General features: G+C 41.7%; 1 protein-coding gene and 1 long non-coding RNA gene across 8 annotated transcripts in view; one reads left to right on the forward strand and one right to left on the reverse strand.

Moving 5' to 3' along the window:
- The window catches only part of MYO16 (myosin XVI), a 539667-nt gene that overhangs the window by 434563 nt on the left and 77369 nt on the right, over nucleotides 1-27735 (reverse strand). For 2 of the 6 annotated variants that reach the window (XM_075590720.1, XM_075590714.1), the window contains exon 1: nucleotides 7341-7729. The exons of 3 other annotated variants lie outside the window; for them this stretch is intronic. In XM_075590720.1, coding sequence (XP_075446835.1) covers nucleotides 7341-7368 — 28 coding nt within the window. In that variant the 5' untranslated portion in view covers nucleotides 7369-7729. Of the gene's footprint in view, nucleotides 1-7340; nucleotides 7730-27735 lie in introns of those variants that run through there. One more of the 6 variants, XM_075590718.1, reaches the window with a different exon arrangement.
- On the forward strand, nucleotides 1727-27413 carry LOC142489621 (uncharacterized). 2 transcript variants are annotated; one of them, XR_012799898.1, is made up of 5 exons: nucleotides 1727-1833; nucleotides 4074-4150; nucleotides 7903-8036; nucleotides 25308-25473; nucleotides 27095-27413. It is a non-coding gene; the product is annotated as an uncharacterized LOC142489621 (long non-coding RNA). The 2 variants fall into 2 exon arrangements; XR_012799899.1 differs by having other exon boundaries at nucleotides 1727-1817.

Genomic DNA, 27735 nt, shown 5'->3' on the forward strand with positions numbered 1-27735 from the left:
CTCACATCACAATTGTACAAGGAAGTAGTTGATTCTGCGAGCTTTAGACAGCAGTCACCGTCATTTAGAACCCAATGGGAAAGAGACCTGGGAGAGACATTAGAAGATGACGAGTGGAACGCTATATATATGGCCACGGCAAAAAGCTCCATATGTACCACACTAAAGGAGAACGCATATAAGGTCCTAATGCGGTGGTACCTCACCCCAATGAAATTAGCCAAGTTCGTGCCTGGATCCTCCTCACTATGCCCCCGGCAGTGCGGAGGATCGGCCGATCTGTTACATATGCTGTGGTCTTGCCCGCGTATCTCCCCACTATGGGAAGAAATTAGACATTGGATACAGAGAGTCTTCGACCTCACTATTCCCCCAGACCCATGGCTATTCCTCTTGAATAGACCACTAACGGGCCTGTCCAAAGCAAACAATAAACTAATAGCACATTTTGCAATAGCCACACGGAGCGAGATAGCAGCACTATGGAAACGCCCCGAAATTCCAAGTATCCCAAAGATTCGAAATCGATTGTGGTTTATCTGCCAGATGGAAAAGTTGACGAGTCTAGTTAACGACACTGGCACCAATTATCTCAAAGTATGGACGCCTTGGCTGGCGCAGACGGATATCCCCGGGGTTGAGAGGAACACAATCTGGCTGTGATAGATGAAGGTGCGTTCTCCTTTAGGAGCGGAAACTCAGCTCACGACGACTACACAGACAAATAGACAGAACGCCTACAGAGGTGTTAAACTGGAGAGGACGCAACCCACAAAGAACCTTACTAGGAGCGGTGAAGAGACCTAGCATGAGTCGATGCTCCTCTTCCGGCCACGCCCCCCCCTTTACCCCCTTCCTACCCGCCTCCTTTTTTTTTTTTTTTATTAAATTTTTTTTTTTTTTTTTTTTTTTTTTCTTTATTGATTTTGTGTTTGTCAATTTGAATCAATCGTACTATGTGAATTATGTTATTATCTTTATTGCTAGTCTACCCAAAACAATCCGGTCGAGTAGGGCCCGAAAAACCGGGATATGTCTCACAAGCTGACATACGGTATTGTCTATAGCGGAGATTAACACTAAAAATGAATGTAATGTATACTGTATTCTGTATCACTTGTTTGGAAAAATGCAATAAAATTAAGTTACAAAAAAAAAGAATGTCCATAATTTTCGCTACAGTGTTTAGTTCTGCTCAAAAGAATTTCAGATCATGTTCATAGAGGCAATTAAACCGTGCTCTTCAGTGCCCCTCCCAGACAGAATTGGTTTGGTGAGACTGGAATGCAAAACACAAGATGTAAATGTTTCCTCCTATACTGTAACACCCTTCTCTGCTCAGAATAATCCCTAAATGTCGAGTCATCAGGCAAGTGTTATCAGTGAATTTTAAGAGACCTAAATCTACACATGTACTTAAAGCAGCAATTCCCCTCCCATCAACTTTCCCCCCTCAATTATTTATTTTATTAACTTACAAAATAACACAGATCCCCACAGATCAATGACACCCCCCAGGCTCCAGTTGCTGGCAAGATTAACTTTGATTATTTTTCTAGTTGTAACCCCCGCGCTATTGAGGTTACTATATAGGTCTAATGGAGCATTGTAGTCAACCACCCTGGTTATGGCGTTCTGCCAATCATCAGGCAGGAGTTTAGCCCCACCCCTTCTCACCCAGAGACAATGTAAATGAGCAGGAGGATTCTAGTGACAGTTAGTGACAGTTAGTGACAGTTAGGGACAGTTGCCTCAGACCTCTGGAGGAGGATAGCAATAGCAATGAGTGCAGGCTATTGGGATACCTGATTTGTGGGGTGAGATTTAAAGCTGGTCAGTATTAAATTAAAAGGTTAACACCATTTACAGGGTAAGAGATGGCAGGGAGGCATGAGTGAGATCAGGTGTGTATGTATGACTTCAGGCTATGGGGAGATCCCCAGCAGTGGGAAGGAGTAGATAGAGGGTGTGGATAGAGGATTTGTGTGGGTGTTTTTTGTTGTGGGTATAGAAGTTGTTGGGAGAGAGGTGTATAAAAAATGTGCAGTGGGGAGTGGGGATATTGGAGAGAACAGAGACATTCACAAAGGAGTGAGAAAACAGTAAACAGAAAAAGTAGTAGGGAGGGCAAAGTAAGATGCAGGAGGAGAGATTTCACAGGTAATGGAGGATACAAGTGAACAAATAATCACAGATGTTAAAAGTGAATGTCTCACAGTGGCAAAGATGTAATGCAGAGTCCAGATCTTACTCCAATCTTCATCTCCAATTTCAACTCTAAAATTAACTCTTGTAGACACTTTAGATATGACACTTAAGATGTGACTCTTTTGATGTTACACAGCCATGTGTCTCACAGCCAAGTTACACTGACTTTAGTACCCTAATCACATGCATTTGACTAACACTTAAGGGAGGGGGTAGCGTAATCAACTCAGACATACCAAATAGTTAGTTAGATTATTAATTATTTCTCAATTGATTGGAGTCAGCACACAGGCACATACCAAATAGTCAGATTATCAATTCTCTCTCAATTTATTGGAGTCCGCACACAGACACATACCAAATAGTTAGATTATCATTTCTCTCTCAATTGATTGGCGTCAGCACACAGACACATACCAAATGGTTAATGAATTGCTCATGATTACTTCTGTGCTATTCATTAATGTCAATATTTGGAGTTATCGGATTACTGGAAAAAAAAATAACCGCCAATTGCTAACCATTATATACATGTAGACCAGATAACCTAAACCAGGGGTCGGTAACCTGCGGCTCCCGAGTCAGGGACGGCTCTTTCAGCACCTACATGCGGCTCTCCTCCGTCCGCAGGTTGCCACTCCCTAGCCGCTGCCTCTCTTCCACACTTGGTTGCCGGTAGTTGCAGGAGGAGGGGGGGGTTTGGCGGTGCTGGTCAGGCCTCTTGTTCCCTCCGGGCATCTCCCCAGCTGCTGGCATGCCTCCTGCACTCTCCCACGCTGTGCCTCTCTGATGCCGGCGTGCTGGAAGTTGCGGCGCGCACTGCCGGTGCACGCCGGCATCAGACGGGCACGGTGTGGGACAGTGCAGGAGGCATGCCAGCAGCTGGGGAGGTGCCTGGAGGCAACAAGAGGGTCCGCAGACGAAGTCACATGGTGTGACGAAATACATGGGGACCCGTATGCTGTGACATCCCACGTCTTTCTGTAACCAGCAGTCTGTGTTTCCAGCGACCTGCCTACATCTATCTTTAATTGTGGTTAAACAGGTTACTTTAATACAGCAATAGTTGCAATCTCATCCCATTTGTTCTACTGGTATCTAAGTTCAAATTTAGTAGTAATTTAGGTTCTAAGGATGAAATGCATAAGCAAGTGATCATGGGAGCCACATCGCGAAAAGGCCAGTGTCCTGCAGTTCACTTGTATGTTTTTAGCCACCATAATATTCTCTACATACAGTACTTTCTCTCCAGTCAGATAATGTTGGAGGGAGAATGTTTTTCTAAGCTGCTACAAAGCAACAGTGGGCTTGTTTAAGCATATGTAAGGTTAATATATTCTTTGATGAGATATAGCACTGAACTTTGAAGCTTATGTTAACATAAAATAAAGTAAGAGTGGAGCTGACTGTATCTGTCTACTCCACTCTATATTCTCAGAATATAAACAGAGCACTTTCATAGTGCTACTGACTATTAGGAGAGTACCCTCTTTTTAATTTTATTGAATTTTGTCTACCTTACACAATATTGTGCCTTATTTTAACATATACTGTACTTAATAAAATGTGTTTTTACTTTATCATCATCTTTACAACTAATTATTACTAGGAGGTGTGCACCATTTTTCTGGGCTCTCTATATCGTTTGTACCCCTTGGTACAACCCCTCTTTTGTCTTAGGTTATTGCCTGGGTAACACCCCCTTTAAACTTACATTTTTGGGATTTTTGTAGCGAGGTACACCATATATCTTTCTATCTGAACTGGGAGGCTCAATAAAAAAATAGTCAACAATCCAAAAGCAGCATTGTACCCGTGCTATATTTTTTTTCTTTCATATCACACCAACATGTCTTCATTTTCAGGCAGAACCACCACAGTTCCCCTTGATCCACCGTTTCTCCAACACAAGGGCATGCTACAGTATCCTTATAGAGAACATGTAAGCATTTAGGGGTTATGTGCCACATACTGTATAGTATGTAAAAACTATTGTTTACGGACAAGACAGAGATGGAAGACATACTTGCAGCCAGAAAGATCACCTCCAACTCATCTTGTATAGTTTCCTGGATTTAAACATTCAATTTGTGTTAGCCCTCTGAATCTTTAACAATGATAAATATGGAAATCTCCCTGTGTCACAGGCATGTCTCAGTTGTGATTACACTCAGGATTATGGTTATAGCATCTAAAGTAACCACAATAGCACTTGTGTAACAATATATTAATACCATGTCCATTTCAATATAAATGTAACCAATTTAAGGCATCTATCCTGTAAGCATTGAGTTTGTCCTTGTCAACCCATGTGATTTAACAAGATCAAAAGTTGCGGAATAAAATTTGACAACTCAACATATTCTGTAACACAATTTGCATCTACAGTATTACATCATGTCAATTAAAATTGACATTTTGTGCGGTTAAACAGCCAATCCGGATTGTTCTTTGTTTTGGTTTGAAGTGGAATTAACATTATGTCGTGAGTTCACTACACACAATATATTAAGCATTAAAATTCAAATTGCATTGTTATACAAAGAGAGAGTTCCCAATTATGTCCATTACTACTCCATGATGCCCCATGTTCTGTATTCATATTTAGCACATTAAACACATAAAATAGTGGGTTAAATAGGCAACTAATTAGACCATATGTCTTTGAATCAAACGACCGGCCATTTAATGAGACAATCAGGCATGTCATGTTGCCCAGGCAGTTAATATGAATGTATTTGTGTGTAATAATATTTACACTGGGGGAATTCAGCAATGTACAGCATGAGTTAGCCAGTAGTGTAGAAGGGCAGAAATTATGCATATTAATTAAGTGTATGCTCAAGAGCTGAAATAGACTTTGTGGCTTGTAATGATGCAATTCTGCATCTATTTAGGCTGCAGTATCTCGCGATCCTAGAAGTGGCGTAAAAAAACCTGCAAGTTATTTTTTAAGTTAAGCAAACCACTAGAAAATAGTGAGTTTGCAAAAGTTGCGCTTTTGAGACATTTTTGTCATACAACTCGGATTTGCAGAGTCGGAGTGAAATCACCTCCAATGAAGCCTATCTAGCATGGTTTGGACATGCGGGAAGTGCTTACAGAATACAGGGACCTGCATATCCAAGTTAAAAAGGCTCTTCTGCATGGGTATGCACTTCTGTGCAGCTACTAGAATAGGCCCATAAAAATCCTCCAATTACATTGGTTGACTAGGAAGCAATACATTATCATTTATAATTCCATAGATCTATCATGAGTCTCAAAGTTGGCTTTTCTGTGATTGTATAATTATCGTATGTGAAGTTGTTTAACAATCAATTATTATCTTGGAACTACGAGAAAGCATTATCAACAGTGATGCTGGAATTATTCACTTAATTTGCAAGTAAGGTATAGGTGTAATAGTTGTACCTTCCTCTTGAACATTGCATAAAACTCAAGATAACCAACATACAGATGTCGCAGGCATAATTGCACCCGCTGCCAGTGGGTGCAATAGCTTCTTAGCCCCGCCACTTTTTCACGCGCGGCTAATGAATACACAATTGACGCATGGCAGTGGGAGCATTAAGGGCCGCTTCATCTGTATGTATTTTCCTATCCAAGCAGCAATCCACCCCAACATTTTTTTTAATTTGATTTTTAGCCTTACCTGAACTGGGAGGAGAGCACAGGGAGGATGGAGGGCATTCCTGCTATAAGTTCCACTGTTGTTTTTTTTTTGTTTTTTTTTAATGTGTAGTGAATTTGACTACTCAGGTAAGGAATAGCTTTTGTGTGCACCACTAATAAAACCTAAAACATACTTATTCTTTAGGTTTGGTATGGAGAAGTTTTATTTCAATTGTTTAATTTCAGTTTGCTGCACTTATAAAAATCCCCTAATAATTAATATTTTAATTATACATTTCTTTATTCTTTAGACATTTTTGTTAAACTGGCATGCTACTTTCCAAAGTGTGTGTGTGTGTATATGTGTGTGTGTGTGTGTGTGTGTGTGTGTGTGTGTGTGTGTGTGTGTGTGTGTGTGTGTGTGTGTGTGTGTGTGTGTGTATAATCATGCACATGCAGTTGATACATGTACACACTATGAGATGAAAATGTGGGTGTAAAGTCTAGCTGGCATTTTGTACCTATTTCTGACATAAAAGTATAAATCACCCATTACAGGGTAGCACAAAATGCATGTAGGTCATTTGGAACTGTAATTTAACCTGATTTGTCTTGTTTTGCATTCATTTCTTCTTTTACCATGTAGGGCAAGACCACTGAATTTTGACTATATCTTTAAGGTTACCTGTCTCTAATTTTTACAAGAAGCATTGTGAAAAATGAATCTATCCTACAATTATATGGTTTACTATCAAATTCACCCTTCAATTATAAGATTTACTAGGAAATTTAAACCATTTTTTTTTTACTAATGATTGGAGTATATTTAACCGATTGTGATAATAAGCATGACAGAAATATGCTGATGAGAAAACTTCAAAGCTGAAATAAAGATAGCATTACAACTGCAAGGTTTTTAGCCAAGTGAATAAATTAATTTAGATCCATATGTACAGTACTGTAGGTTCTGCAAAGCATCAACATTTAGCCTTCCAGGCTAAATGTTATTTGCAATTGATATTTTTATGATTTACAGATTGCAATGGGGCATTATTATGAATGACCTTGAAAACAAAAAAAAACGGACATATGGGCAGAGCCAATATTAACACGTTTCCAAAGGAAGACTATCAAACTAGTATTTCTTGTTTAATTTTTATAACGATTTTCTTATTATAACATAACAATGTACCCTTTAAGGGTACATTTACAAAATATTACAGTATCATATGGTATGCTGTTAGTTTGTGTAAATAATATACGGAATTATTTGCTACAAAGTACATTGTATCATGCATGTGTTCTCAAATAGGAGTAAAAACAGCATATATATTTCAGTATTATTTTACACATTTACTGCAGATACCAAAAGCTTCCGACTGTTGTAGTGTGTGACATGCTATCTCAGTACGAGCATTAATATACATAGAATACTCATCCATTACAAAACATATATTGGGGAGAAAAAAAAAAGCAACAATGCACAACTATAAAAAGAGATCTGGGTTGTTACTTACAGCATTTGATAAAATGATAGTGAGACATTCTTTAATCCTGAGCGGTAGCCTTGGTACAGTTTTCTGCATTCTTTTCTGTTAGGACTCTTGTACCTAGACATGCATTATTTAGATTGCTTCCTCAGGTATCCAGTTTGCCCCACAATGCATTATTTAGTGGAGCTTATATTCCATGATCTTGAAGAGCCTTGCTAATCATTTTCACCAGGCTGCTGAAGTTACGGTAGACCTCTGTGTGTCTTGAACCATAGCCATAGCACGTGCTGTTGTACTGTAGCACATTTTATATGCACAGCTCTTAATCCCACATCATTGGCAATAGATTAATATAATTGGTGTGCAGGCACATTCTCCCAGTTTAGAGGTGTGCTGCTGCTGCTGCTGCAGCACTGCGGCTCTCACAGTCTGTTAATAGCTTTCCACTGGTGTTCAGATGGCGGCAAAGTAAGATCGGTTGCTTGATTGCATGAAGTTGCAGGGAAAGGGTTATGTTCAATCGTATCACTGCATGCTGCCTCCAGCCAAATCTGACTACATTCTTGCTAATACAAATTATTTTTAGGTATCACCAGATGCTGTGTGACAATGGCATGGATATCAGCTGTTCAAAAGAATCTCTATTCAGTATGTCCATTTTTGATCCACTTGTCAAATGAAAAGTTGAAGATTTCGATTTAATTTTGTGGGAAAACAAAGGTATGTGTTATAGCAAAGAATAGTATTCTTTTCACCAAAACATTTTTATTTCTCATGAAAGATTTTCTCATGCAAAATATTAGCCATGGAAGTTTATTCTGCCTCATTTTAAGGAGCTTTTGTTTCATGTTCAGAAAGAATGATGATAATGTGATAAATCCCTTAATAATACAGTATGAGCATCACATAAATCCAGCATAACTCTTTCAACTGAGCGAATAAATACAATAGGTGCATGGTACTTTTGAGTTACATATGTGCTATCTTTACCATTTACTACAGTATGTTCTTCAATAGTATGAGAGAAAGGGACAAACATGTCCCCTCTTGGTCATTTGCATGTAGCAGCCTTTATTGCTCACACTGGCGCGTTGTAGCTGGACACACACGGGAGCAGTCGCCATTCTAAACGGATTAGTCGAGTGCAAAAAAAATGGGCGGGGCTAATATGTTACTTCGCCCGCTGGCATGCATAATAACGCCCGCTATATCTGTAAGTAAGAAATTGCTCAAACCCTATATGTTTGTAAGGCATTGTCTATTTGTAGAGAGATTTTTCTTTGAACAAAAAAAATAAGCCAATAATGTAGCATCTGATATAACACATGCTGAGAAATAAAACTTAATGGTCCACAAAGCTTGAATTTCTCTTCCAACATCAATTAGCTCCCACGCACGGATTAACGCTGTGGGGGTCCCATTCAGAAGCATAGACCTCCTGCAGCTTCATTGCGGCAGACACTGTCCCTCACGCCGCAGGATTTTGCTTGTTTGTCCATGTCACTTAACGTCAGGCCGCCGGTACTCAAAAACAGCAGGTCACTGGCACATTGAGTCTATGATGACTTTTCCCACTCGGGAAGCACCTTGGTCCAACTAACTGAGGGTTTCTTATCTGGGCTATGGCCAAAAGGTGCTCAAAACACACTGAACTAATCCTAGCCTACACTACTAGGAAGGTAGCGTCACCAACCAGGACCATTAGGGGGACCAGCCAAAAGCTGTGCTCCTATAAGTGGGGCATCCCCCACTCACTCCAGTAACCACAGGCTCTAAGTGGGAACCATAAGCTTGCTACTATGCCCTGGTGGTTTCTGGGGCAATGGGACGTCTGCGAATGCTAGGGGTCTCAGGGCTCTCAGAAAACACACCACAAGACTAAGCAATAATACTGAGCATACAAAATGAACAATCCCAGTCTAAACTCACAGAGGCTATGAGGGAGAACGAGCCCAAGAGCTGTGCTCGTATAAGGGGGCCAAATCACACCCACTCTAGGTAATCTCTGACACACACAGAATCAGTGACACTACAAAGACTAGCGTCCCTGTCTAAACTGTTACTTAGTGGTTACTCAGGACAATGGGGTCCACGCTAATGTGAGGGTTGCAGGCTTTCCAGTATGCACACCAGCAAAATACCACAACATACAGTATACAACACTACAACAAATTACTATGAACCAAGTTAGCTAACACTTAGTCACGATAATAGAGCTATTTAACAATAGATTTAATAGAGAGAAGTACAATACACAAAAGGTTAACATACTTCAACAAGCATAAAGAGAACGAGGGTGGTAGTAAAAGTCATACAACACAGTACAGTTAAAGTTACAGGCTGTGGGTGTGGAAGGGATCCTTGCGCCAGAAGTAAAGGCAGGAGTGCCACTGTATAATCCAGACTATCCAGGGTGAGTCCCACAGAAAAGGAAGTGAATCTGAGGGCTAGTAGCTGGGCTTTAAGTAATCTTAGTCTATGGGCTGAAGCTGCACCATTCAGAGTAGTGCAGGCAGGATCTTGGGCCAATGGGGATAGGCCATGTCATTGGCCTTATCATTGCTATGTGATAGCCCCATACCAATTGGAAGTTCATATTTTGAAATAAAGGATCCTCTCCCTGCATGGGAAAACCTGCATCTGCACAGGGAGAGGGGATGGAGGAGACAGGGGATCTTTGGGAGGTTCAGCCGGCCAGCTGCTCTTGCCATATGACCCCCAGGGGTGACACCCAGATGGAGCAGTACCAGGTCCAGGATAAAGGATGCCATATGTGTTTATCCCCCTTCCCGTGCCGGACCCCCACCAAAGCTGTTCTCTGCCCCCTCCACCTGCTGCTGGAGCAGGGTAGCAGGGGAGGGAGGAGGACATTAGCAGTTGGCTGGGGCTGTAGGAGGGAGAAGGTGGAAACTGGTATGCAGCAACACAATTACAGTGTATGCCAAGGGAAATTCTACATGCACAGAACCATATCATATTTGCCATTTATTGACTATTTATAGTAGAAAACGTCTCCACAGCCTCCTGTGTGGGATTTTTTTTGGGGGGGGGGAAGGGGACGACGATTGGAAACATTGTAGGCTAGCATATCGAGAAGGTCTTGAAAATTTACTCCAACGTTAGCAAAAGTTCTGTAGTATACCTTTCTGAAAAATACCTTTAGCAAATGATAGAATAAAAAATATGTATGTACACTATGTATGTCTTTATTTATATAGCGCCTAAAGTGTACTCAGCGCTTCACAAAGAATACAGTACGGGTAATTATAATAATACAGTAAGTGCAGCAAAATCAGACAATAGGAATGGAAATCCCTGCCCTGAAGATTTTACAATCCAAGTGGTATGATGTGAGATTTACAGAGACAGCAGGTGAAGGAATAAGTGCTGTAGATGGCAGTGCTTGGCCACAATGGGTGGTAGGAGTGACTGTGGGTGTGGGACAGTAGCCATGAGTGCAGGCTTTTGGGATGCTTGATTTGTGGGGTGAGTTTTAAGGTTAGTCAGTATTAAATCAGAAGGTAACACCATTTACAGGGGAAGAGATGGGAGGGAAGTGTGGGTGAGATCAGGTGTGTATGTTTGGGTTCAGGTTTAGGGGAGATCCTCAGCAGCAGGAAGGAGTAGATAAAGGGTGCTCTGTTAGGTCTCAAATGCTAGAAATAATAGGATGAAATGGTGGATTGACTGTGTCACAGGAACATCAAAAAGTAGCAGAAATATTGGGAGAGAGCGCACATACAGTATGAATTGATTCTATTACAAAAAATAACTAAAGAAAAGAACAGCTACCTGAACAAGCTCCTCACCCCTACCACTTGCAGCACCTATCACCTGAGATCAGACTCCAAAAGACTGTTCATGGTCCCAAGGCTCAACAAAGTATCCGGACGTTCCTCCTTCTCCTACCGTGCACCCCAAAACTGGAACAACCTACCAGAGACTCTCACATCCACCACCAGTTTAAGTTCTTTCAAATCTAAGGCTGTCTCACATTTTAACCTGGTCTGTAACTGTTTCATACGCTCATATTATATATTTTCTTTAACTGTGCATGCAATGTCTTGTATATAATGTATACCCTGTTCATTTATGTAACTGTACTTGTAACCATGTATTATTTGTTTTACTCTGTGCCCAGGACATACTTGAAAATGAGAGGTAACTCTCAATGTATTACTTCCTGGTAAAATATTTTATAAATAAATAAATAACAAACAGGGATAACATATATAACAATTATAACTTTTCAAAAGCTGCCTTAAAAAAATACAATAACCAATCACACAGGGAAATACAAATTAAATTATGTTTCTTGTGAATGTGTGAAATGCCTGAACATAATCCCTTCAAGTCATGATTCAGTACTCCGTGCTGCCCATATTTCAGCCTATCCTTGGCTTCCTTAAAGAAGCGCTGCACTGCATGACAATCATACACAAAAAATGTGCTTCTTTATATTCATTCACTTAATGTTCTGCACACACAGATATAGCCAACGTTATTGCAATCTGTGGTGCACTGCAGGGGAATATATACAATGTACCAGCAGGAGAAGTGACGATTGTTTTAAATTAGGTGCATGTGAGAAGGGGGCAGGCTATTGTGCTATTATGGCGGGGAAGGGGTTAACCAAGCTTATAATAAAGGTCAAGCCCACTTGGTTAACCCTGACTCGTGTGTTAGGGCCTTAGAGTGTAAGCTCTGGGACCCAAAAGTCAAAAATTTATTACTGCAAATGTATACAGGCATACCCCGCATTAACGTACGCAATCGGACCGGAGCATGTATGTAAAGCGAAAATGTACTTAAAGTGAAGCACTACATTTTTCCCACTTATAGATGCATGTACTGTACTGCAATCATCATATATGTGCATAACTGACGTAAATAACGCATTTGTAACAGGCTCTATAGTCTCCCCGCTTGCGCACAGCTTCGGTGCAGGTAGGGAGCTGGTATTGCTTTTCAGGACGTGCTAACAAGCGCATGCGTGAGCTGCCGTTTGCCTATTGGGTGACATGTCCTTACTGGTGAGTGTACTTAAAGTGAGTGTCCTTAAAGCGGGGTATGCATGTACTGATTTTGTTACATTAAAGAATGATGTGATTTTTGCCTTACTGGGATGCTGGGATCGAGAGATTTCTAGGCTGTAAGTTTCAGGGTGGGTTTGGTGGAGAAAATCTTTGCAGAATGTGGTTATGTAGTGGGGTTCCGGAGTTAGGGGATATCCCAAAAGTTGTATCTGGAGATTGAGTGATATCTTCAGATACAGCTAAACACATTACTCTGCCAACCTCAGACCCTGGAAACATTCTTACGACTCACCGCCAGAGACCTTGCTGCAGCATCTTCCAGACAAGGTAAATGGGTATGAAGGGGTTAGAAGATATCTGCAGGTATACACAGAGTCCTCAGTATAGCAGGGGCTCCCCAGTACAGCAGAGGTACCCACATACATGCCCAAGTATACTGAAAATAGTTTTGGGGTTCAGGGAATAACACCAGCTAGGTGATAAAAGCTGAGAGTTTATTGGTGGGTAAAGACATATGTTTAAAGATCCAGTTGCTGTGTGTAGGAGATTAAGGCGAGTGTAAGGGGAACCGTTTAAGTTACACTCTATTTAATGCATCAAAAAACTGTAACACATTGTAGCAGCAGAATGTGTATACTTTACCACACATAAGACAGGCCACAATATATTATATTACATAGGTATAGTTTAATGTGTATATATGTTGATGCCCTGTGAATGAACTGGGATTTCAAAGTCAGAGCTACGAAGCTCGGTGCCTATGTGTCTCAGAGACAGCTAGGACTTGAAAGCCTCAGAAATCCTAGAAGTGTGAACCATTTGTTAGCCTTCCTGGTTAAGTGAAACACCAATATTTGCAGCTTCAAAGAGTCAGTTCAAACGCATGGAACTAGAGGTGTGAATCATTTGTTAGCCCTTCCGTGCTAACTGAGGCCCGTATCCTCAGATCAAAAAAGCCATGTTGCCAAGGGCAGACTTAGTGGCATTTGAGCCAGGGAGGGGGGAAGGGGGGTTCAATTAGTAAGTGGGCAAAATGGTGGTTCGGGCACATATTCTCTCACTACTCTGAAGCCAGGTGACAGGTGGGGGAAGATTACATTTTTGTTGCACATGCTCAGTTGCGATACTGAGGCTGTGTGCCAGTTGTTGCAGAACTGGAAGAACCTGACGATAGGTGGAGAGATTGGTTCCCATGCCAGAGATTGGCTGTATATTATGGAAATCGGACATGTGAAGTTTTTAAAAGTTCATGCAATCCGTCAGAAAGTTAGTTCCATCTAAGAGTTCCATCTAGTTCCATCAGTTGATCATGTAAGGAGATACATCTAAGTTCCATCTCGTGTGATTCACCTGAGATTCAGTCCCATTTGAGAAGTTCCAGCTCTTAGTAAATCGTCTAAATTTCTCAGAGGATAAGTGACCAGAATCCAACAGCAAGAGGCTACGGGAATGAAACGTGGCCGGGATTATTTTGCTGTGTGTTTGCAACTAAGAAAGATTAGTTTTGTTAACCCAGTTTCCAAAGGAAGTGTGACTTTTTCCTGTAATTTGTGTTACATAGTTGTGTACGTTCATCAGGTATCTCACTGCTTGCTCAATCAAAGATCCCGGTAATTACGATGTAATAAACTTGGTCTACGGTGACAGCTATTTAACCCTGTTAATCCCAAAATATTTTAGTAAGTTTAGGAGACTAATTATTCCACAAAAGTCAAAAGAAGGGGGGGGGGAAGGTATTGGATTTCCCAATCTGTGCCGCGGACTTGGTTCTTTTCAATGGACCAACATAAGAAATTTTCTTTAATGAAATGAGTGTAGTGGTGTTACACTTAAAGTTGCAGTCGGACTAAGAGGTAAGTGAATTAAAAACAGTGGCATGGTAACAATTCGGATACAGTAAGTACAAGTATTTTAAAATATTTTTTTTAACTTATGGTCTCTACGGTAAACAAATGCTTTGTACAATATTTATCTATCTTTTTGTGTGCTATATCTGTTTGTCAGCCGTAAAAGCCTCAGATAAATAAATAGCTCCCCTCTGTGTTTTATTTGTGTCACGGGAGACTCCTGTGGCGGGTAGGATCTCGGTGGCCGGAACAGCAGGAAGCAAAGTAGGTAACAAGCAGAGGTTGGCAACGAGGAGACTGGAACAGGACAGGCGGGGCAGGACAGGTCCGGGAGCAGGGACTGAGAACGGGGAGCAGGGACTGAGAACGGGGAGCAGGGACTGAGACCGGGGAGCAAGGAACAAACAGAGACAAGCCAGATTACTAGCAAGGGCCTTTACTGTGAACAGACTACAAATACAGGTACAGAAACAGATCAGGATCAAAGACAGAGGCATGTGATAGGAGTCTGACTTGAAGCAAAGGCAATTGAACCAACCAGGAAGCAGAAGCTATAAAGGGCAGAGACAGGAGCAACAAGAAGACAGACAGGCAGACAGAGGAACCCAGAGGAAACAGAAGACAGCAGCACACCCAGTGGACAAAGAAGAACTATGGCTATGCAGGAGGTCTAGGAGACCATGACATTACTCCCCCCTCTCAAGAGCGTTCTCAGGACGATCCTCCAGGCTCTTCCCGGAGGCCTTGATGAAAAGTGGACTCAAGGTGACCCACCTCTGGTGGTTTGTCAGCGGGCAGAGAGTACTCCACAGGTACAGACTGAAAAAGTCCATCAGAAAGCCGACAGAGGAATTCAATTCTCTCTCGGAACAGTTGAATGTCAGGATGCATCAACCCAAATGCCAGAGAATCTGTGAGCAGTAAGCTTGACTTTGCAGAGTAGGACACAGGCTCAGCAGAGGACGCATCAGATTTTCGTAGATAAATGGAAAAACGTGCGCTTATCTTCACAGCAGGAGCAGAGGAGCCAGTAGATCCTTCTGACAACCCTCCAGGTTTAGCAAGGTGTCCCTGATGGAAGGCCGACTCACGATGGCCTTCGGACAACACTCCATGTTTTGCAGGAACATAGGGATCAGCAACAACTCCGGACAACCCTCCAGGCTCTTCAGGGAAATCTTGATGGAAGGCCCATCAGCATCAAGAATATTAGGCATAGCAAGGAACTTCACCAGGGATCAGTCTAACATCATAGCAGGGGCATCGGGAACAGATACATCAGGCTCTTCACATGTGACAGAGGGGACATATTCACTTTCCGTGGTCTCTTTTTGTGACCAGTATATCTCTTTTAGTTTTGGAATCTGGAACTTCCCAATGGATACGCATGGACATCAGGAATGTGGGCATCAAGGACGGGTGCAGACTTTTCACATGGGTAAGTGGGAACATAGAATTCACGCTCCATGGTCTCCTTTAGTTACTGCCATTTCGTGGTATCACCTAAATTCTCAATAAGACCAGCTATTTGATTTTTCAGCTCTTGAAGCTGCCCTTCTGCACTTCTTTTCCCACTCAATGCAGTTGTCAGTTCGGCTTCTTTGGAGTTGAGTCGCGACTCCATATCTCCCAGCTGACTCAGAGTAAAGCTTAAATATGTTTCATCTTCTTCATTTCTGATCTGCAGCTGCCGGTACTCCTCCCGGGCATTGTCCAGCTCCAGCTGCAGCTGGACCTTAACACGGGCTGTGTGGTCCAATAATTTGCAGGCATCGGCCATTTTGACCTCATAGCGCTGTGTCAGGCAGCCACTTGACAGATGGACACCTTCTCTGTCTCCTCCTTTTTGGCAAGCTGTGTCTTGAGCTCAGCGATCTGCGCCTGCAGCGCTGTGAGCTGCTGAGATGTGTGTTCAGCTGCTAGCTTTAGCTCTTCCTCCAGCGAGGCTCTGGTTATGCTCAGTGTGGCCTTCAGCTCCTCATGCTGTTCTTTGAGGACACACTGGGTACTCAAATAATCTTGCAGCATCTTTATTTTGTAGGCAGTCTGGAAACTTTCTTCCTGCAGAACTCGCTGCTTTTCTTCAGCATTCACCCATTTCTCCTTGGTGTCCTGCAGATGTGTACGCAGTTCTCGCAGCTGACTCTGCAGCATATTTTCTGCTTGTGTGCACCGCTCCAGGGAGACACATTCTTCTTGCAGCACTCTCTCTGCATTCTGCAGTGCTGTCTGCACGTCTAACTTTTCCTGGGCCAACTGTTTCTTCTCCTCTCCTAATTCATGGAGTTTCTTATCTCCTTCACTGACTTGGACATAGAGATTCTTGCACTCCTGGGTTACCATTTCAAAACTGCTATTTAACCCTTCGAAGATCTCTCTCAAAGAACGTAGTTCTGTGTTGAAGTGGCAATTCTTCTCCTCAGAGGCTTCCAGTTTTGCGCAAACTTGAGCCATGAAACTCTGGTACTGGGCATTATCAGCATAGGCCTTCTTCAGCTTACTTGACAGGATCACCCTGTCCCTCTCCAACTGCTCTTTTTCTTTCTCCTGGAGAACACACTTAGCAATTGTTGAGGATAGACAGCTTTGTAGTGCAGCCTTGGCTTCTTGCTCCTTATCTAAACGTCCATAAAGACAATCAATCGCATTCTGTGCAGCTTGAAGCGTCTGAGTAGGGGCATCTTTCTTTTCTTCCACTATTCTTGGGATACGTCTGTGAGTTGCCTTAAGCTGCAGCATATCTCTTTCATCAAATGCAGACTCTGAGGTTAAATTTTCATTCTTAATTCCTTCTGCAACTTCCACAGTAATGCCTCCCTTCTTTTTCTTCTTCTTCCTTGCTTTGAGAAGTTCTGAAGTATCAGTGGTACTGTGTTCACATTTACTGCTCAAGACTGTTTGAGTGGGAGCCATAATTTCAGACATGGGGAAACCACACTTCCCAAGAAACCAGTAAAGAGGAAATGTGTTTTTAAAGCAGAAGCATTAGAATGAACAACAGGAATATTAGACACAGAGAGACACAAGATAGGAGAGCTGACCTTTTGAGACTTTAGCATCAGTCACGAGATTTATAAATGCAAGGAAAAAACATAGACAGAGAAACCTGTAGTTATATCTGAAACTTTAGAAATCAGGCGTAGGGATATCATACAGACAGAGAGAACCTGCAGTTTAAATCTGAAACTTTAGACATCAGGCGTAGGGATATCATATAGACAGAGAAAACCTGCAGTTTAAATCTGAAACTTCTGAAATCAGGCATAGAAATATCATAGACAGCAGGAAACTACTACAAAGAAAACTTGCAGTTAGATGTGATACTTTTGACATCAGACATAGGAATATCAGACAGAACCTTGCAGTTAAATCTGAAACTTTAGATATCAGGCGTAGGGATATCATACAGAGAAATCTGAAGTTAAATCTGAAACTTTAGATATCAGGCATAGAAATATCATAGACAGCAGGAAACTAATACAGAGAAAACTTGCAGTTAGATCTGAAACTTTTGACATCGGACATAGGAATATCAGACAGAGAACCTTGCAGTTAAATCTGAAAGTTTTGATATCGGGCATAGGGATATCACTGGTTACAGAGAAACACACTTTAGGGGAACTTGCAGGTAAACCTGAAACCTTAGAACCAATCATAGGAAGAACTACAGATTGCAAGAAAAAATCACAGTATGCAGTAACAAAATAATGGAAGCACTCTTGTCTTTTGAAATGGGAACCATGTGAACAGCAGTGGTCCAACCAGGGATGCAGAGACAAGCCTTGTCCAGGGAATGAAAAGCCAGTGTCTAAAAAGGTGGCAACAGGTACTGCAAGGGTTAACCCAGGCACTGCACAAAAGAAGAATCTCAAAGAAAGGTGCACTAGTCTCTGCAGCAACAGTTCTAGTCTCAGCAAAAATGTTTTTTCGTTATGAACGCAATAATTCTTGCAGAACACTTAGCAGCAAAAAAAAACCTTCCCAACTGGGATTTCCAAAAAAGAAATGAAAGTACTTATCTTCAACCATGCGGATGTGGTCTGCTGCAGCAGGCAGGAAAGGGTGCAGGCAGAAGAAGAATCTGTTCCAGCGAGGTCCAGAAGTGGCCTTTGCTTTCTGTCACGGGAGACTCTTGTGGCGGGTAGGATCTCGGTGGCTGGAACAGCAGGAAGCGATGTAGGGGTCACAAGCAGGGGTCCGAGGCAGGCGGCAGGTAGCAAAGTCAGGTAACAAGCAGGGGTCCGAGGCAGGCGGCAGGTAGCGAAGTCAGGTAACAAGCAGAGGTCGGCAATGAGGAGACTGGAACAGGACAGGCGGGGCAGGACAGGTCCGGGAGCAGGGACTGAGAACGGGGAGCAGGGACTGAGACCGGGGAGCAGGGACTGAGACTGGGGAGCAGGGACTGAGACCGGGGAGCAAGGAACAAACAGGGACAAGCCAGATTACTAGCAAGGGCCTTTACTGTGAACAGACTACAAATACAGGTACAGAAACAGATCAGGATCAAAGACAGAAGTATGTGATAGGAGTCTGACTTGAAGCAAAGGCAATTGAACCAACCAGGAAGCAGAAGCTATAAAGGGCAGAGACAGGAGCAACAAGAAGACAGACAGGCAGACAGAGGAACCCAGAGGAAACAGAAGACAGCAGTACACCCAGTGGACAAAGAAGAACTATGGCTAGGCAGGAGGTCTAGGAGACCCTGACAATTTGCAAAGTAATTAACGCTCCATGGTGTTTTAGACAAACAAAAAATATTTAAACAGGGTTACAAATATGAGATATATATATATATATATATATATATATATATATATATTTACAGAATATATTGTAGGTATATATTATATAAACAGCATGTGGTACATTAGATCAGCGGTGCGCAAACTGGTGGGGCGTGACCCCCAGGGGGGCGCGAGACTGCCTGCAGGGGGGCACACGGTTTACAGAGGCCCCACGCACTTCACAAAGACACTTAAATTAAGTGCCGAGGGAGCTGCAGGGCCTCTGTAAACCTTTACTTACCTTGGCTCCACATGTGTTGCCATGGCAACGTGACGTCATGACGCCGGAGCCGAGGTAAGTGGGGGTGAGCGGGGGCAAGGGGGTGAGGTGACGCCGGCAGGGGGGGCACAGGGAAAAAAGTTTGCGTCCCCCCTGCATTAGATAATCAAAATAACTGGAGCTGATGTGTGAAAAAAGAAGTTACTTTAAGGGTGATGGAATATTTTAAGGAAGCCTATTAGAATTATAACTCCTTTAAAATATATATTTTGACCTGCTACTGTGAACTTTAAAGGAGCAGTTCCCCCTGTAGAATTATTGCCACAGGTTCCTCCCCGCCAAAGGAAACAGCATGGAGGTTTCCAACTCAAACTCCAATCAGCTCGCAGTGTATTTCTGTGTGTCTGTGCTCTATGATATTTGCAGTGATCACGTGACTGAAGAGGGCACTACTCTCAACAGAATGTCAAGTTTTTAAAGCTTGTGGATTTTTTACAAATGTTACCAACTTCACAAATAGCGCAAGTACAATATTCGTCTGTTTCATGAACTTGTGCAAGTTTCTCACATAACAAGTGACAATATTTTAGCAAAAATATATAACATGTAGGCCTGTTCATTAAAGCTGCAATTCAAGCAATATCCTATATGTGTGTTTTTTTTTAATAAATCAGTTATGTACTATGAGAAAAAAAACTTGTAGCATGTAAAATGCTAGCATTTTTAAAGACATTTTAATGTATTCTAATGTAATAAACATTTTTGTTTCTATAGCAACCATTTACAAAGTCACATCCGCTTCCTTATGAGAAAGGCTCTAGCTCTTGAGCCCTGCGCTCTCTCTAGCAGTGCACCAATTGCATGTAGTGCCTGCCTGATCACATGATCTTCCACACAGAACTTTACATCTTAGGTAATCTTCTGCAGCCCTAACAGTGATATAAAGAACCCCCAAACCGAATCTTCAGCGATCGATTACAGGAGAACGGATCGATCGGCAAACAAGCTAATCATTTGTCAGTGTGCAGATTGAATGTCAAAAATGTTTTTTTTTTTATTATAACGGCAGCTTGAATGGCAACTTTAAAGGATGACAGCAAAAGATCACATTTGTCCAACAGTAGAAAAGAGTGGAAGTGAAATATAATTTAGCAGCTTTGACTTTATTAAATTAAAAAAAAAAAAAAAAAAAACATTTTAACTTAAACTCATTTATATACAATGTAAGGAAAATGTTGGGGATTAATATCTATTTTTTTTTTAATTTATCTGGTGCTTCAAGGGTTAATGTGGTTACCGGTAGTTTTAAAACTACAATATATTGGGTTATGACAGGTCAAGACTCTTCCTGGGTCTGTCCAGAGCTTCAAACAGTGCTTAATTGATGGTTATCCATCTTATGGCCCACTAAAAGTACCAGATGTGTTGTATGGAGCTGATAGTCTCGAGATAAGGGCAGTTGTTTTGCCAGAGATGAGATTAAAATATGGCTCTCCTGGCATTTTTATAAACAGGACCCTTTTAGTGATGCTTTCAAATGCACTCTCTGGAGCGTTCTGAAAGTTTCAGGGAGCGTTGCTAAGAAAGTATTCCGCAAAAGAGTGAATTCATTAAAAATTAGGATATCCGGTGATAACCTCTATGCTAGAGTATAACGTTCAGATATCTGTAATTGTTGCAAGGAGACACATGCAATGACAAACTACATGGGTAAGAGGTGCCATGGACAGGTATCCATTTATCACTCAAATTTAGGAGCAAATTAGTAAAAAAAAAATAGTCTTCTTACATCCGTCATAATCGCTTGAATCTTTTGATATGACTCATGTGTCTAAGTATTAGAGAAAGGAAGTTATGGTGCATTTATATATTGAGGAAGGAAGTTAAACGTCTGTGTGGGGAGTTTTTGTTCTCTGTCATAAAATCGTCAACCTAGCAGCAGATTTACGACAGGGGTGATTTTATGTGGTTTTAAGTGGGAGAAGAATGGTATATAGGGCTTGCCCTGGAGTTAGGAAATCAGAATTTAACAGAGGTGTGTTTTGGGATCAGACACTTGAACTTTCATCTTCCTACGCCAGTGACGTCTCTGGGGGGAAACCTATGGCATACATATGGTAACGTACTGTATAGGGATTTCAGTTTTATATTTTATTCTGTTATTTTAAGAAGCTGTTCTGTATGTTCTTCAAAAGTTTTTTTCTGTAATCTAAGCAACCATTGGCACCAGACTGTAGGTATTTACAGTTACATATTCACTTCAGCGGCAATGTAGAAACCTAAAATATGTACATCTGCATAATAGAACCACTTGAAGTTTTGGAAGCGAACAAGTACCTGAGAGTTGGGAAGGCCTCTGGTCCGGATGGATTTTCTAACATTTATTACAAAAAATTCTCCACAATACTTCTCCCATATTTAACCAAGATATTCAACGAGATGCTCCTAGGCCTTTCCCCACCTAGAAATATGCCACAAGCAACTATAGTGGTAATCCCAAAAAAAGGAAAGGACCCCCTGATGTGTTCTATCTACAGGCCTATCTTTTTATTAAATACAGACAGAAAATTATATGTAAAAATTATGGCCACTAGACTGAACAGTATTCTCCCTAGATTGATCCATCAGGACCAAGTGGGTTTTGTTTTGGGCCGACAAGCTCTTGACAACACAAGGATGATGGTGAATTTAATACATGTGGCAAAACAAACAGCATGCCCATCTCTCCTACTCTTACTAGACGCAGAAAAAGCGTTCAATATACTAGATTGGCAGTTTTTGACGGCCACGCTCTCATAGATGGGATTCACCCCAAAAATGTTAAATAGTATAAATACTCTATATTCTGCCCCAACGGCCAAAGAGAACCAACAATTCATTTTCCGATTTTCCAATATTAATTGGAACCAAGCAGGGGTGCCCATTGTCCCCCTTGTTTTTCGCCCTGGCCATAGAACCACTAGCCTGCCAGATAAGAATGAATCCCAATATCTCTGGTATTTCTGTTAAAAAAGATTAGTTCAAGGTGGCTCTCTTTGCAGATGACATACTACTGACGCTTTCAAAACCTCTTATTTCACTCCCTAAATCTTTTCTAAGTCCTATTGGAATTTAGCTCCCTTTCAGAATACAAAATTAACCATTCTAAATCCCTGGCCCTTAGCTTAAATCTCACTAAAGAAAGGATTAAATTACTCCAACTTAATTTCGATTTTAAATGGAATCCAAACCATATTAAATATTTAGGTGTCCATATAACCAAAGACTACTCTACACTTGACAACACAAATTTTAGACCCCTTATTGATCAAATAACAAAATATCTAGTCACCTGGAACCAATATATAATATCTTGGTTTGGGAGGATAGCAACGATTAAAATGAACATTTTACCTATACTCCTCTACCTTTTCAAACTCTTCCAGTCAAAATCTGGCAGAAAGATCTAAACAAGCTACAAAAGAAAATATTGGAATTTGTATGGCAAAACAGACGCCCCAGATTCCGCAAAGATATCCTTTATAAATCTAAATTAGGAGGCTTGGCCCTCCCGAATCTGCAAAAGTATTATAGAGCAGATCAATTGGGGCAACTGATTAGTTGGCACACAAACCCAACGGACAAAAGATGGATTGAATTAGAAAAATTGATCTGCTCCCCATTTGAAATTAAGGACCTCCTCTGGCTTAGCAAAAAATACAGACCAGTCGGGATCTATAAGAACCTGGTGATATCCTTTGTCTGTAATCTGGGACTCCCTCAAATCTAGGCTCCAATTAACCGACCACCCTTCCCTTATGCAGCCACTGTTCGCAGACCCCTCTCTGCCCTATTACACGGGTAACCAACAAACCAGCCTTTGGATCCAAAAAGGTCTTTTAAGAGTCAACAATATTCTAATCCTTGGAAAGGTCCCTTCATTTATGTCATTACAATCAAGTCATGATATTCCCTCCTCCGAATACTTCAGATATCTCCAGGTCATACACTACATCCAATCTACCAATAAACCACTTCAATCCCACGATCTAACTTTACACGAAGATTGGTGTTTGCACCAATCCTTTACAAAGGGTATTACAGCTAAACCCCGTTATAACGCGGGTCTCGGGGTCCACCCCGAGACCACCGCGTTACTAACGGGGTCGCGAAAAAAAAAAAATGGCCGCCGCTTTAACGCAGATTCATCCCGCGGGACAGGAGATGGGAGCGGGCATGTCCCTCCGATCCCCGCTTCCCCCTGTCACTGTGGGACAGCCCGCGGGGCAGGAGATGGGAGCGGGCATACAACCAGTTTCCACCGTGCAGCTCCCTGCCGCGCGACCTCCCCACCGACGCCACCACCGCAACGGCAGTACTTTCTGGTACTATATTTAAAAATCGCCACGGTCTGAAGTGTAAGTGTCTGTGAGTGTGTGTAAGTGTCTGTGTGTGTGTAAGTGTGCATAAGTGTGTGTAAGTGTGTGTGAGTGTCTGTGAGTGTCTGTGAGTGAGAGGGAACTGGCAGGCAACATCCACTCCTCACGAGCCGCATGCACGGCGAACGTGAGGGGTGCCTGCATAAGTGTGCTGCTTTGGAGACAGGTAAGCAGTCTCCGGAAGACCGCTAACCCCCCCCCCCCGCCGCAGCACAGGGCCCTCGCGCAGCAGTACAGGGCCCGCCGTAGCCGCAGCGCAGGGCCCCGCCACCCCCCCACAGCACAATGACTTCCCACCCCCCGCCCCGGGCCCTAACACCCACCTACCTGCCCCCCCCGCGCTGCACCGGGCCATCCTACCAGTCCACACAAGTTAGATTTTCCACTGACTTGGAGCAGTATATACAGTATTTGTAAGGGTGCATTATTTATTAATACAGTATATAGCTATAAATTGGTCCTTTAGAAGTGGGAATTTTTGTGAGTTGTGATAACTTTTTATATTTAAAGAGTGTTTAATGCTCCTCCTTTTAGTTTAAGCTTGTATAGAATACAGGTGCAGTGTGAGCAATGAGGAGTGTGTGTGCAGTGTACAGTGTGTGTGCAGTGTGTCAGTGTGTGCAGTGTGAGCAATGAGCAGTGTGTGTGCAGTGTGCAGTGTGTGTGCAGTGTGCAGTGTGTGTGCAGTGTGTCAGTGTGTGCAGTGTGAGCAATGAGCAGTGTGTGCAGTGTGTGTGCAGTGTGCAGTGTGTGTGCAGTGTGAGCAATGAGCAGTGTGTGTGCAGTGTGTGCAGTGTGTGCAGTGTGTGCAGTGTGCAAAAAAAAAAAAAAAAATTTAAAACGGGAGCCACGGGAAAACCGCGTTATAACCGAATCGCGGTATAACGAGGTGCGTTATAATGGGGTTTAGCTGTATTTCCGCGATTTACCATAATCTGACCCTATTAAAAGAAACTAAACACCTGATAAATATATGATTTCTTGGGGAAATATTTATATACTAATATAGATCTCGATATACGGAAAAATATATGGGAGGATGCCTCCAAAAACTCATCATGTGTTGGGATCAAGGAGACTATATACAAACTAATATTCAGGTGGTACATGACCCTTACTAGGTTACACTCTTTTCTCCCAGGTGTCTCGCCATTGTGTTGGCATGGCTGTGGTGAAGTGGGGAATATACTGCATATATTTTGGTCATGCCCTAAAATCCAGACAACATGGAAGGACAACATGTCCTTATAAATAAATCTTGGGGATCACTCTTCTATATGATCCTCTGTATATATTGCTGGGAAAACCAATGACCAACAAAAGCAAAAAGAAAGCCAAAGTTATCTCTCAAATTTTAAATGCCACTAGGTGCACAATCGCCAAGAACTGGAAACAATCTAACCCCCCTCCCCCCCATCTTGAAATCAAATAAACAATAGAATCTGTCATATAGTTTATATGGAAAAACTTTCATCTTATCTCAATTCTCAGAAACTTGGGCCCCTTAGTTCCGACATGCAGGTACTGTATATCCCCATATCTATATTAAAATATTATGAACGTTGTGATTTATGTTGTATCTAAATTGATTCTCACTATATTATATATGTACAAATGCTGTTCCCCTCCCCAAATGTGATATTTCCAGATTACATGTGTAACACTGTTTCCTCCACCCGATCGCAGATAGGGGCCATTACGGGGTGTGTGGTGCATATATCTGCTGGCAACAGGAGGGCTGAGTCGTCACCGATGGTAGAGGGGACACAGGAACAGGCTTCTGGGGTTCATACCCCACATATCTCCTTATCAGTACAGCGCCTCCATCTGCCGTAGACTCCAGGAACTGAAGGTGATCTCCCACAGTAGAACTTATTACCTCTTTCCCCAGTAAGGTCATGCACCCGGCAGGAGGTATATTGCAAACAAAAACGGTTTATTACAGTACTACACTCTGCAGTAACAAGGCAGGATCTGCCAAACTCAGATTTCTTTTATATACCCCTCCCCTTATTTTTGAAAAATGATCAATAAAAACTTAAGTAACAACATTTTTTTATATATTTTTTTTTTTTTACCTCACAGAAATAGACTGCGCTTTATGTACACACATGAATGGTATTTATCAAAAAAATGCCCCCCAAAAATCTACAAAGACTCTTAATAGTCTCTACTTTACTGACAGAGTACACAGTGCTGTACATTGAATTTTGCTGAAACAAGTAGTTCATGTCCCCAAAAACTTTCAATTCAATTTCGATGACCAATGTGCAGAAGGCCAGATGATATAAGCTGCGTTAGTTTATTTACACTGGCGACACACTTTTATCGAGCTCGGCTAGTCCCACGAATTCGGGTATACCCGGGTGTATTGAGGTTTGTGACTGTTTTCTGCCCGAGTGCATTGAGGTATTTTCCAGGCAGGGATTGAAGCATTTTATTCCCGCTGGCTGCAATACTGCACAGTATATATATATATATACTGCATTACAATTCATGAATTTATGCCATCTGGTAGACACGCGAAGCATTGCAGCCTATTAAATCCTAATCATTATCATTTAACAGATCAGCCGCTCGTCAGCCAGGCATGAACCCAGGCTGGGAAGGCAAACGCAACAGGGCTTGTCAGAGGTGAGGAGCGGCGCATTCCAGGTATCTGCCAGGTACATACTGGGTATTTGCTCGAATAAAGTGTGTCGGTGCAGTAACACAGTGTTAACCTAAATTATCATTAGTTTAATGTTAATGCCTCTCCACTAAAGAGAATAACCTAATGTTAATCACTGAAATAGCATATGGATACATTTCTAACGACATTGGTGTTACTCATATGGAAATAATATGCTGATTATCCCTTATCTTAACATAGCGAATGCAAAAAAGTCTGTTAATGTTAGTGCAGGAAAATAATGTTACGCTAAATAAGTCACACCAAAACGTGCTGTTATTCCCAGCCAAACCCTGATTACCCATATGTTATAGATTTATTTATAAAGAACAATAAATGTGGAAGTTAAACAAAAAAATGGTACCCTAATATATTCTTTTAGTATGGCACTTAGTTCTTTCTCTTAATATAGTTAAGTGTCAGACCAAAAAAAATCTCTATATTTAATTAAAATATCCTAACATTACTAATTACAACAAGACATGCAGCTGATAACGTGTAAAATAGTTAATGTTTTAAACTGATTTAAACTTTATGTTATATTGTTGAAGGTGAATGACGATATAGTTGCCATGATATCTAATATATTCGCAAGTAACAACATTATGTGGGTACAATTCCATAACCAAGGATTTTTAATAACTACAACGAAACAGTCATTGTGATTTAAACATTTAATCACTCACACAGTGCAAGCACTGTGGGAAAAATAACTGAACATATATAAACATAACATGTCACATTTGATATTTACAGGGAAAAAATAAAATATAACAAAATAATGTTTTCCTCTTTTTTGCAGAGAAAGGGGAAGACCTACTAGGTCCCCTTTGATGGCTCTCGCACCTTAGCAAAGGTAGGGCCACTGGTGCAGCAGTAGGTGAACTAGGTGGAGTAGATGGAGGAGTGGATGTGAGAAAAAAAAAAACACCAGATGTACATAACGCTTCGGTGGAAGCTGCTGGTGTGGATATTATGCAGTAGCCTTGCATGCCCTCTGTGGCTTGCTGTACAGCCTATATTAATCCATTAACTGCACCGTTCAGTAGGGCAGACTATTCGTTATATTAGTGTTGTTTTGATGCATTTACTGCATCAGAACTCTATGATGTCGCCTATTCTGAGTTATCAGCTGCTTAAAATGATTATTAATGGCATGATATACAAATTATGAATCCTCAACAACTGGTGCTGATAGCTCAGAACAGCCTCTTCACATTCCTTTATCAGACATTGTTCTGCGGAAGGCACAGCTGGAGCAGGATTGGGAGATGGAACAGGAGCTGCATACTCATCAGAAGTACTTCAGTCGGCACTAGGGTCACTGTGTCCTACTCTTGCTGCTCATCATCATCCAGGAAGCTTGGGAATGCTGCAGATGGATGTCTGTGTGATGGTCCTAGAAAAATGATAAAACATATGGTCAAATAGAGTAATACATCT

Source organism: Ascaphus truei, chromosome 3, assembly GCF_040206685.1.
Source record: "Ascaphus truei isolate aAscTru1 chromosome 3, aAscTru1.hap1, whole genome shotgun sequence".
NCBI lineage: Eukaryota > Metazoa > Chordata > Amphibia > Anura > Ascaphidae > Ascaphus > Ascaphus truei.